Source organism: Alosa sapidissima, chromosome 8, assembly GCF_018492685.1.
Source record: "Alosa sapidissima isolate fAloSap1 chromosome 8, fAloSap1.pri, whole genome shotgun sequence".
Classification (NCBI taxonomy): Eukaryota; Metazoa; Chordata; class Actinopteri; order Clupeiformes; family Clupeidae; genus Alosa; species Alosa sapidissima.
Window position 1 is genome coordinate 28,374,312 of NC_055964.1, and position 12,442 is coordinate 28,386,753.

Sequence of the window (12,442 nt, forward strand, 5' to 3'; positions counted from 1 at the left end):
AAGCAAATATAGCATTTTTTCTGTTGTTTTGAGATTGTGTCAGGTGAAGCGAGGGACAGAAGAGGGCCTCTCTGCTTCACGTTGATCCGCATGAGGGAGGAGCAACGTGTTGTTATAGGAGTGTTTTCTTTTGGAAAGCAGCTTTTGAGGGCCCTTTTGGCTGGAGGTGCGTTTTGCCGGCCTCACCCTGGTCCACACAAGAAGGGAGAGAGGGCAAGGTGTGGTTATTGTAGGAGTGCTTTCTTTTGGGAAGCAGCTTTCGAGGGCCCTTTTGGTTTAAGGTGCGCGCGTGTTGCCTGCGGATGAAGAGATGTGTGATGCGTTTGCCAGATTAGAAGGTGCTGCCGGGTCGGGGCTGTGCTTGTTCTCTCCTGTCTCTGTGACTGCTGCTGTTGGTCCGGCAGGCAGCAGTCGAGAAGGAGACATGCAGGTAGTTTTGGGCTAAGGGGACACCCCAAGGTTTTTTTTTTTTTTTTTTTTTTAAGCGAGTTCACTCCAAGAACGTTCTCTGTGTTTGGGGGAACAAAAGGAAAAGTGTAGGTAAACAAGGGACCCCCCCCCCCCCCCATAAGGAGAAAGATATTTATGAGCTTTAGGAGGGGACTTGACTGACTCCGTTCTCCATGACGACCACAGCTGTACTGTGATGCAGAGCTGCACAGAGGAGCTTCATTGTGGCGGGACAGGCGTACAGCATGCGGATGCCAGATGGTTTGGCATGGTTCTTGCCATACCTGCCATAATCCAATGGGAGTGACCCTCACCCGACTGACTTGTCCAGGGTCCTCCCTGCAGACGGACTGTCCGTTTTGTCGGTTTGGTCCTCAGGTTTTTATTTATTTATTTATTAACTTATTGTTTTATCTTAACATCTTGAAGTGATTATTTTTGGTGTCTTTATTCGTTTCGTTTTTTTTTTCTCCTTTTGTTTCTCCGTCCCTCCTCTTCCGTCCCTTGTACAGCTTCTACTCTGTAAATGTTCCATTCAGTGGAGCGTGACGTGTGTTCATGTACCAACTGTTCAGCTCCACACTGTACGGAAAGCTGACACGAGTGTTCAGTTTGATCCTTTGCTACTGAGAACAATATTGTGTGGGTTTTTTTTCTTTCTTTTTTCCCTATTTGTTTTCTTTTTAGAAACAAAAGGGAGCTTCAGTGTCAAAGTACACAGACTGACAATGCAAAAAAAAAAAAACAGGTCTAATTAACCCGTTTCAATTTCAACCACAGAAACATATCATCCCTTGCACCCCACATCCCTCCATTTACTCCCCAGCCACAAGTTCGACCACATCATACTCATATTTCCAGCATTACTTTTCTTTTTCAGCTAATTGTCCTGGTGTTAAAGTACAGAGAGCAAGCTTACTTTGCAATTCTTTGATTGCTATTGCTGTTGGAGGAGACGTGCTCCGTCGTCACGCAGGAGGAGAATCAAAAAGCTTTGAATCGATCGTTGGTGCCGTACGTATGTGGTCACTGGTCACACCAGGGGGTTGGCGGTAACCCGTCCCCCCAATTGCCTCTCCACCCCCCCCCCCCCCCCCCCCAATCTCCAGCACTCCGCCCTAAACCCACCAAAAAAAACAAAGAAAGAAAAACAACGGGGGAAATACGCATGTAAAAAATGTACCCATGTTCTTCTCAGTGTGTTCAACATTGAAAAGCATTTTTTTCTCTCTCTTAAAGTGTCCAGATGCACATTACTAAGAAGACAGTACAGCATTTAAAAAATTACAGTAAGCAAAGCGTCTGTAGCTGGCATTTCTTTGCATGACAAGTCAACTGGACACTAGATTTGGTGTTTTTTTCCTTTTAACCTTTTCATTTTCTATCGAATGCTGGTTAACTGAACCTTTCTCTATCTATTTTCTGAGCTTTTTAAGTGCATAAAATATTTTTGTCTCGATTACTATTATCATTATGATGACGATGAAGCTGTATACGACTATAACAGTGATGAAAATGAAGGTGACTTATGATGAAGAGTGTTACAACTATTCTTTGGCATGCTTTTTTGGGGGGAAAAAACAAAAACAAGGCTCCTTGTTGTCTTTGCAGTTCCATTGTAGTGTCCATTATCAGGGTCTGCAATAACTTTATAACCATGCTTCCTCTTCAGACCATTTTAATGTATAGATACTATAAGATAGAATGAAAGATCTGCAGTTTCCAGTAGTGCTACTTGGTAGGGAACTACATCTCCCCATAAAAAAAGCACAGTTGGCTGGAAATCTAATGTACCATAATAGGTATCAGCAGGGTAAGGCCATAATTTGACATCTTGTCAGTGTCTCAAGAATGCAGGTTTGCAGATTTGCCAATCGGGTTATTTAATTATAGACTACAAATGGATCTGAAGACTCTGACCCTTTTCTGTGTATAACTTAGAGCTCCTCCAGAAATGTTTTAGGCATATGGCAATTTCTTGACTCAGAGCTCTGTAATAGAGACCACACTCTGAGAAATGTAGTTTTTTTTAAAGGGATAGCTTTCTTGTCAGTACCGATTGACCCTTAAGTTTCACAATTAAGATAAAGTAACAGTGAGTATGGGGACATGCCAGTGAATAGTATTGCAGCTCTTCAAAAAACTAGATCAGCAATATCACAGCTGCTATTCTACATTCTATAGTTCTATATGAAGTTCTACATTCTATAGTTATATATAAAGTCCATCAGTCCAGTTAGCAATCTGCATTGACAACACTGACCTGAGGTTTTATCTTGCATTTCTTTCACCTTGCTCTTCTGTTTTAAAAAAAAACTCAAAGCAAAAAAAAACAACTTGTATAAAAATAAAAGTTTCCTCTAAAAGTTGAGTCTTCACAATTTTCCCTTTTTGTCTGTTTGGGTTTCTGTAATTGAAAAAGGCATTATTTGCTATTTCTGATTCTTACAATGACTACTGCTCTGTTCTACAAACATGCTTTTCTGTGTTCCCAGACTTAAGGCAATGTGTTCAAAAAGTGTTATCAATAAAATGACTATTAAAATAAGACAAAAAATGACCACTCATCGATTCTCCCTTCTCTCTCGTCATCTTCCTCTGCATGTCTGAAGTGATCATCTGAAAGAACCATCCCTCAGCGAAACATTCCAGTGTTTTTAATCAAAAGCAACTTTCATATTCGCTCTCACAATGAAACTTCAATGTAAACAAACAGAACAAAGGGGACAAAATGATCATGACAAAAAATGATGACATCATAATAAAGAACATATCCTCAGTTGTGCAATAAATAATACTTCATATAAAATGGATATAAACGGAATAGGAGTTCATCATCAGGCTAGCCTAACCAGTCTTTCACTAGCCTCCCACAGCTTCTTGGCCACTCCAGGGTCTTTAGCGAAGGGTCTCAGTGTGGCCGGCCTACAGTCAGTGAAGTAGCCGCCGTTGTTGTCAGTGACCGTGTCCGACACAGCACAGTAGATGACGGTCTGCGCTCCCAATTCGCACGGCACAAAAAACATGAACATGATCACCTGCATCAGGATTCGGAACAGGATGGAGAAGTGGCATGTCCAGTTGCTCTGCACGTAGCCTGCAGGGGGCGACAGGAGACAAACTATGCAGTCCTCAACATTGCACAAAATGCACTATACAAATAAGCTTTGATTTGATATTCATTTATTTGGAACAGCAGTACTCAATCCTGCACTTACCTCTTCAGTTTCTTGATCTACTACATACTGAATAGGTGTGTAGTAATATAGAACATGGTGGCTGTAATGCATGAAATTATGTATATTTGAGTGGGCTTTTTTTTTTTTCTGTTATAATTTCGACAGTTTGTTTGAATGGACAAGGTCAAGTTGCCTTTCCAGCACCCATTTTGAACAGGTCAAAAGAAGTGAGATGCTAATGTTTCCTGTGTACAATCTGACAACTGATGAATATTGGTGGTTTTCAATATATTATTGACTCTGTCTCAGCCAAAAGAGATGGCTGAGACAGGATGTTTATTGTAAGCAGACAGAATGTTTATACCTACAACGGCAAATGCTGTATCCCCCCCCCCCAAAGAAATATTTACATTAAAAAGGTACTTTAGGAGATGACCAAATAAGGTCCTTCCTGTCACTGACCACCTGACTCTAGACAGACACCTGTCGAGAACCCATTGTTTTAATGCATATTCGATAGATAGATACTTTATTGATCCCCAAGGTCTCAGTAGCATACAGACATCACACACAACATGCACTTACGGCAGAAATGGTATTATATAAGTATAAACTAGGGCTGTCAAAATAACTGATTAATTTCGATTAATTGATTTGAGAAAAAATAACTGATTAAAAAAATTAGTGCAGATTAATCGATTCTGTATGACCTTTGACCCCGAGCCGTTCTAGTCAGTAAAAATTAGACTGTAAAATGAAGGAGAGAGAAGAAAACGTTGATTGGAACATTTACTTTTAAAAAATGGCCTGATAAAAATAAAAAGTGTTGAAAATAAAGTCCTCTGCAATGTCTGCAGCAAGGAATTTGCATATCACCGGAGTTCATCAACTCTATAGTCGCACATCAATGCAAAGAAATGAGTGTTGACATTGAGGGGAGTGTTAATTTATTTTCATTGTGTCCCCTAGGTTATATCTGTGGCCTGAAATGCCTTGTATGTGGAAAAAAAAAAACTTCTTCCCAAAGCACTGTTAAATTTATTTCCTCAGCATATTAGGTCATATCATAGATTATTATGGCCATTATTTGAACAGTGAAAATAATAATGAAAGAATTTTTGAACGTTAATGTCACTAATGCTGATTATTCAATGATTCATTTGAATTTAAATATTTAAAATACTTTCACAGCAAAAATTATATATGCGATTAATTTAGATTAATTAATCACAGAGTATGTAATTAATTAGATTATTTTTTTTAATCGATTGACAGCCCTAGTATAAACATATAACAAAACTCCACTGTACAATAGAGACAGTAGAAGATAAGAAAACTGTCTTATAAACTGTCTTATATTCTGTCACCATATCTGACCCCTCGTTCTTCATCTCAGGTGTTTTTGTGCCTGGGCTTTACTAGTAACATGTTATGCTGTATTCAGTGTGTGGCTACACCCTGCTGTAACATTCATTTGAGGTGTTCTTGTTGTAACCAGAATAGCAAGAACTACTATTTTTCCAGCCAGCTTCAAGATTTTTATTGGATTAAGTCAACTGATGGTGTCTTCATTTGGAATTACAAGAAGACAATTCAAGCATTCTTCACTACCGGTACGTACCCAGAGAAACAAACTAGGGCATAGTGATCACCACTGCTCCTGGTCGGGGCTGTTATCAGGGCCACCTCAATCCCATGGTGAGCTACTACTACCTGTCTACCCAAGACCCATCTGTACTCACCTGGATGCACGGCATACGCAGTGACCCCCTTGCCATCGGTCATCCTGGCCAGCTCCTGGGTGAAGTAGATGTTGGCCAGCTTGCTGCGGCAGTAGGTAAAGAAGGGCAGCAGGTTGTAGTTGAGGTCCTGGAAGTCCAACTTCTGGTACTTGTAATTGTCACAGGTGAGTGTAATCACCCGGCTCGGGGCGGACTCTTTCAGCCGGCCCAGCAGCAGATTGGTCAGGAGGAAGTGGCCCAGATGATTCACACCGAAACACATGCTGAAGTTGTCATCCGTCCAGTCTAAGACACTGGGTATACCTTAGGGCCACAAATATATATTTGATGATTGCCTTTGGTGATTAGAAACAGCAACAAAAATACCTTTTTTTGCAAAGAGTGGCACTCTGACGAAATTGCTACAGGAAATTCATAATTGGGCTGGGTCTTTTATTACTAATAATAAAATAACATAGATGTACACATGCAGGAAACAGACTCAAACGCCCTTCTCCTGTTGTGAATAACTCATCTACCGTAGCCACATTCTCTCGATCATCTGACCGTGTGACATTTTTTCAATAATGCATTCAGGACACCTCACCCGCATTGTTGATCAAGATATTGAGCCTCTTCTCCTTTTGCAAGAACGACGTGCAAAATTCCCGGATAGACCTCATATTAGCCAGATCCAGCTCCATGTATACGACGTTGACATTGTGGCTTCTCGCCTTGATCTCCCTCACAGCCTTCTGAGCTTTGTCGACATCTCTGCAGGCGATGATGACACGGGCTCCCCTTATCGCCAAGGCCACCGCTGTCTCTTTGCCAATACCAGAGTTTCCTCCTAAATTAGAAAATACAACACGTTTCATGTCCATGGTCCAAATCAGATGTAAATTGTCAGAATGTCAGAACACGTAGCCTAGGCCTAGCCTACTACAGGCTACTAGTAATAATCGTTAAGCTGATAAATGCAAAAAGTATGCTACCTTACCAGCCAGCAAGGAGTCAAAGGGCAAAGCGCTTTAAATTAAAATGTGGTGGCAGTTACCGATAGCATGTTGCATAGCCTGTGAATTTCCCTCACGGGATCAAATAGTATATATACTATACTTAACTGGCATAGCATAGCATAGCCTGAGAAGAGATTGGTCTTCTTACCAGTGATAAGGACTGTTTTACCATCCAGCCGTTTAACATCTGTGCAGTACCTCCTCCTTTTCATCCATTTCAAAATCAAAAAGCAAACCAAAGAAGTGATAACTGTGTATAAAATATACATTATGTAGCTGAACCCAGGTCGAACACTGCAGTTGGTTAAAGGGGTCGGCCCGGTAAAGAAAAATTACTTTGTTGGGGGTGGTCAACGATTAGCCTACACTTCGGGGAAGGCTTTGACCGTCTCCTTACTGTTTCAGGCAGATGATCGACGATCTAGTAATGTAACATTATACCAATTATATTCACTAACATATCCGTGTGTTTTGTTGTTCATCAATTGAATTGTGCAGTCTGACATCCATGGCTGGCTGGCTGGTTTAGTCGAGCTTACAATATATTACTGCCCTCTAGCGTACAGGATGATACATTATATGACTGATATTAAAACTTTGTCGGACACTTTTTGGTAGGCTACAAGCATACAACCTATCCAGTATTAATATTTAACCCCTCAACATGTGTTCTAGCCAGTTTGTCAGCTTAGAAAATGTTTTTTTGGCCATTTTAACACTATATTCTTAAAAGTGGTAAAAGCGGATTTTTTTTCCAAAGTGGTTCCATTTTCTTCCATGTGTAATTTTGGCAAATGTGCAATATAATCATATTTATATGCAAGCATGATAATCATCAATAAATGCTCAGATACACCTCTCTCTCGATCATCTATTTCTCCTCCATAGTCAGGCTCTGTGGGGGACACTAAAACTCCCACTGCTCTATGTAAACAGCATAGAATGTTCCAACCATTCTCGTGATGTCATCATTTTCTGAAAACAAATGGCGGCGCACAGCTGAAATTAATGCAACTTGTTTGTGCTTTATTCTGAATAAAGGGTCATATTTCTGACTTTATTTGTATTTATGGTATATACATATTTAACTAGTGCTATAGACATCTGTTTTATTTGACTGCTTCATTTCCACTTTAAGTGTCTTGAATTTTAATGGAGCAATATCATCCATAATATTAGCCATATTAGTCATTTTTCAAATGATCCAAAAGATCATCTACTGATTCTGAGAGTTCACTAGATGTCTGTGAGAGTGCTTGCTCAAAGAGAGCACATGTGTGTTAATTTATGAGTCTCCTTTGTACTATCATAGATCTGTTCTGAGTGTGTGGTGACATAGACACATTAAAGAACACACAGAAATGATCGGATAAGGCTAGGTCTTTAACTGTTGTAGAGACATTGAGACCCTTTGTGATAACAAGGTCGAGGGTATGGCCAAGAGTGTGTGTTGGCCTCTGTACATGCTGTGTTAGGTTGAAGGTATAAGTAGTGCAATTAATTCCTTGGCAAAACCGTTTTCAGGATTATCCACATGCAAGTTTAGATCTCTGATATAATAAGACAGTCAAACTCTATGCAGATAGTTGACAACAGTTCACCTAACTCTTCAAGAAAAACTTTAGCTGAGTGTTTTGAAGGCCTGTAAATAGTCAGTAGTAAAATCTGAGAAGATTTAATGAGTGAACACAGGTATTCAAATGATAAAAAAAGTCACCCAATGATGATTGATTGCACTTGTACTTGTTAAATTCTTCTGTGGGGACAGTATTGCATATGTTCTGGGAATGTGCTTAGTGAACACTTTATGGACTCATGTGTGTGGGAAAATACTCTGGACTACCAGTCCCAGATCTATGTTTGTCTGTTAAATGATGACACCGCTTTGAACTTTAAAGTAATATACAGGGGGATCCTTTTTGTGGCTTAACAGCAGCAAAAAAAAAAAAAAAAAAACAATTCTAGAATATTGGTTTAATACAGAGATAAATGTACTGAAACACTGGTTGTTGAATGTGCAATATATAGCTAATTTTGAATACTCAACAGCCAGATTTAACCGGACAAAGACCCAAACTATCTGCATGGGAATACATAGTAGAACTGAATGAGCTCCTCAGAGACAAAAAATGCATGTTTTGTTTTAAGTGGTGTACAACTGTTTTCCTTGGTTTTGACCTTTGCTTGTACTGTGGTGAGTCAGTGTTTGTGTGTTAGAAAAAAAAGATCACTGAAGAATTCAGAATACATTACTTTACTACCCGGAAATCTGTATTATCTCATCTCTGCTGCACATCGGAACCCCATTGCCACCTCCAACAAATTATTTTTCTTGATGACCGAATGGCATGTTGTCCATTACCCACTACATCAATCCTCAGATGTACTTCAGGTGTTTGATAATGGTTTTAGTTGATACAGTGAAATAGCAAGACTGATGGCCTAAGAGGCTACAGAGACACACTCTGTGTTAGTTCGATTCCACTGAGGAATTGTAATTTGATGTAAAATACAAATTATCATGAAATACAAGTAATATCTAGATTTTAAACAGATAACTTGCAAATTGGTAAACATTTACTGTATTATGCCTAAAATTACAAATACAGTCCATATAAGTAATGCAGAATCCCCATCATCAATGCAAAATAGAGAGAGAGAGAGATCTCACAAAAAATATACAAATTATACAAAATACAATATTTGTGGGTTATTTAAATTTGTTTTGATAAAGATTATTATACACAGCCATAGGGTGTCTTATATTTTTTAATGATCTAGTCTAAGGCTAAATTGTAAAATGCCCATATAACACCTTGGACAGCCGTCATATCAACCCTGGTCCTCAGTAGTCATTGTATTATGAAAGTGGCAGGTGGGATACAGTAGGATACACTCAAACACAGCATACAAAATAATTCCAAATAAAAGTTGGATAAAAAATGTATTTTTTGTCCCATTATGATTCTGGCACTTACGGCCATATACGGTTAAGTGTACTGTACAGGTGTTGTGATTACGAGTGTCATCATTCTGATCCAATTTGCTTTAAAATACAGGGGCTTAATGAACCAAGTAGACTTTATGAACCAAAGCTTAATGCTCTGATAAAACACATTGTTGGTGGAATTCATGTCCAGCAGCCTTGGTATCTACTGTAGATTCTCAAATCATATTTCTTAATGACCTTCACAAATACCATGCCTGCAGACAGTTAGCATTAAGATTAAAACAGTAGACATGCATAGGTGTTGAAATTATATAATAGGTACAAAGTATCTCATATAACCGTATAAAGTATCTAATATAACAGCACAAAGTCTCAATGTGATGTCCTCTGATGTGTGGTGTAGAGCTGTCGTTTTGATGCCATTTGATAGGGCATCATTATGCAAGCTTCTGGTTTAGCTGGATATCTAAACATTCTCATCTTTTACTGTTGGTGAGCGCCTACCTGCTTTTAAAAATACATTATATATTTATAATATTATATATATATATATATATATTTTTTTTTTTTTTCTTTAATACAATGACAAAGATAATTATATTGTTACTGGTTGAGATGTAAATTTGCATTTAGTCATTTAGGTGGCACTTTTATCCAATGCCACTTACAACAATAAAGACAGTGTCACCAGTTGGGATATTGTTATAGTGCAGCCATAAGTACTACTCACATAAAACAGGATAAATAGTATAACAGTTCAAGCCAAGTCAAGGGAGGAAGGCTGCATCATTACTCAGATACAGCCATGAGCCATCAATCAAAGGTTGGCAATCTGGGAGTCCCCAGTCAGTGCTGGGCCCGCCACTTCTCTTCTAGCTCCTGCTGGATCTTGTAGCTCTTTTCTGCTATGACATGGTAGTACTCAGCCTGAAACATAATACGATATGTCACAAACAAACAGACAAAGATGGATAGTGCCAGCCAAGACCATAAAAGTGAAGATACTAAGTTACCATTATGCAACCAAACAAAACACTCAACTTTAACCTGTCCTATACACCAGCCAATGACCACACACACACACACACACACACACACGTGAAGTCCAGACAGGAGCCGTGTCTGTTTCTCCAGCAAACTGCTCCCATCCAGACACAAGTCAGAAAGGCACTGCTGTTGTCAGACTCATACACGGCCCCCCCCCCCCCCCTCCACATTGCGTGCATACGCCACCAGGTTTTCCATCCGTGGGTCCTTCAGAGCAGTGGGGTCTGGTGTCGGGAAAATGGCCTGAACACTAGAGAGCGAGACGAGGGTGAGTAAAATAAATGGGAGGATCATGATCTGGACATGCAATGAGAGGTGACAAAGTTAATGAAGAGACATGAAGAATGTCAATAACACAACTGAAAAGAGTTTGGTAAAGTGTGTGTGTGTGTGTGTGTGTGTGGCTTACATCTTGTGGACGACATGATTGCGCAAAATCCTGTGTGATGTCCTCATGCCAGCTCCTCCGTGTGGGCATGGTGCTGCTACCGTTCACCAGGCTGCAGCGAGGAAGAGGAAGAGAGACGAAGAAAGACGAGGAGAGAGCACTCACTGTCTGCAAGTAGACCACTAAAACCTTTTGTTTTGTAAAATTGGAATTGAAACAATACTGTGTGTAACAATATTGAGATGCATATTATCACCTCTATGGCAGATCCCACTATTATTATGTATACATGTATACTGACACACTCTGATGCAACTTTCTCATTATCAGCAGTCATTTCATGACTTTTTTTTCCCCTCCTGGCTGCTCCCCATCCATCTTGTGCTCCCCCTGGTGGTGTGGTTCGGTGCTGCTGTTACAGATGGACTGATGATCCCCAGTCTGGGTGGACACAGTCCTGTGCTGAGCGTGGGCAGTATGGAGGATGACTCCCACTGCATGTCCTTCGCCCAGGTACACACACACGCACGCACACACACTTTAATGCTTTTATTTGGACCTTAACACAGAATAAGTTACAGATCTAAACATTGATGGAAATATGTTATACATTCACACAGGTCTGATCAAAAGCATATCATTGTGCTATTTTCATCACACACATACACACACACAAACACTCTGACTGTCAGAAAGAAGTGAACGTTGATTCTTTCACGTTGATTCTTTTTCTCTGTTGTGTCCTTGTGGCATCTGTGAGTTGCTGACCTATTGTCTCTGCATTACAGATGCTCCGAGATGGCAAAGCCAGGGGTGATGTCGGGCCTAAGATCACCCCAAAGAAAGGTGAGATACACGCACTCACACACACACACAGACACACTATTCTCACCCCAAAGAAAGGAGAGATTATGTTAAATTGAGTGTGTGCTGGGATTGGTGGTAGGCTACATCCTAAAATAAGATCAGATGTTTGTCAATCCCAAAATCACTCTGTTTAGAAGTCTAATGTCTTTCCTCCTACCATCTTTCCTTTCGTAAACGCCCCCCCCCCCCACCACCACTGTTTTATCTTCTCCATCAGTGGACATGCTGCTGCCCCCCCCAGTGGCAGACAGTGATGGGGAGAGTGACTGCTCAGACCGGGTTCCTGTGCCCAGCTTCCAGAACTCCTTCAGCCAGGCCTTTGAGAAGGCGCTGATGCAGCTGGACCATGGGCCCCCGGCCACCCCACAGCCTGCTCCCATACCAGGTGTGTGTGTGTGTGTGTGTTTTCAGAAGGTGGTCCTACCCCCTCCACCACACCCTGTGTGTATGGGTAGTGTGACCATCTCTCACACTATGTGTACTTTGCATTGTGCGTGTGTGTGTGTGTGTGTACCACACACCTTTCTCTTAAATATGTATTTTGTGTAATTTACATGACTACCATGTTAGATGTTGGTCAAACCCACATGTGCTCTAGCTAACTCTGTGTTCTTTGTTGTGTTCCCTCTGTTTTAGAAGAGAAAGGGGGCAAGAAGAAAAAGAAGAAGCAGAAGCTTCTGTTCAGCACCTCTATGGTTCACACCAAGTAGAAGAGGACTCGCACACGCACACACACACCTCACCTCACACACTCCCCCTGCTCATGGCTCGTGTTTTCCTCACCCAGCTGTGTATCTCGCTTGCCTCTCGACAGCATCTCA

The 12,442-nt window shown here is 40.6% G+C and overlaps 2 protein-coding genes across 2 annotated transcripts; one reads left to right on the forward strand and one right to left on the reverse strand.

The window, feature by feature from the left end:
• Positions 1-2,748: 2,748 nt before the first annotated feature.
• On the reverse strand, positions 2,749-6,894 carry si:dkey-174n20.1 (uncharacterized protein LOC796174 homolog). The gene is made up of 4 exons (XM_042101790.1): positions 6,518-6,894; positions 5,958-6,200; positions 5,372-5,674; positions 2,749-3,547 (listed from the first exon to the last, which is right to left on the reverse strand). The coding sequence occupies exons 1-4, from the start codon at positions 6,636-6,638 to the stop codon at positions 3,288-3,290; spliced, it is 927 nt and encodes a 308-aa protein (XP_041957724.1). The 5' UTR covers positions 6,639-6,894; the 3' UTR covers positions 2,749-3,287.
• Positions 6,895-11,156: 4,262 nt separating this feature from the next.
• Positions 11,157-12,373, forward strand: LOC121715818 (RING finger protein 10-like). The gene is made up of 4 exons (XM_042101794.1): positions 11,157-11,267; positions 11,543-11,600; positions 11,839-12,006; positions 12,258-12,373. The coding sequence occupies exons 1-4, from the start codon at positions 11,184-11,186 to the stop codon at positions 12,329-12,331; spliced, it is 384 nt and encodes a 127-aa protein (XP_041957728.1). The 5' UTR covers positions 11,157-11,183; the 3' UTR covers positions 12,332-12,373.
• Positions 12,374-12,442: the final 69 nt, after the last annotated feature.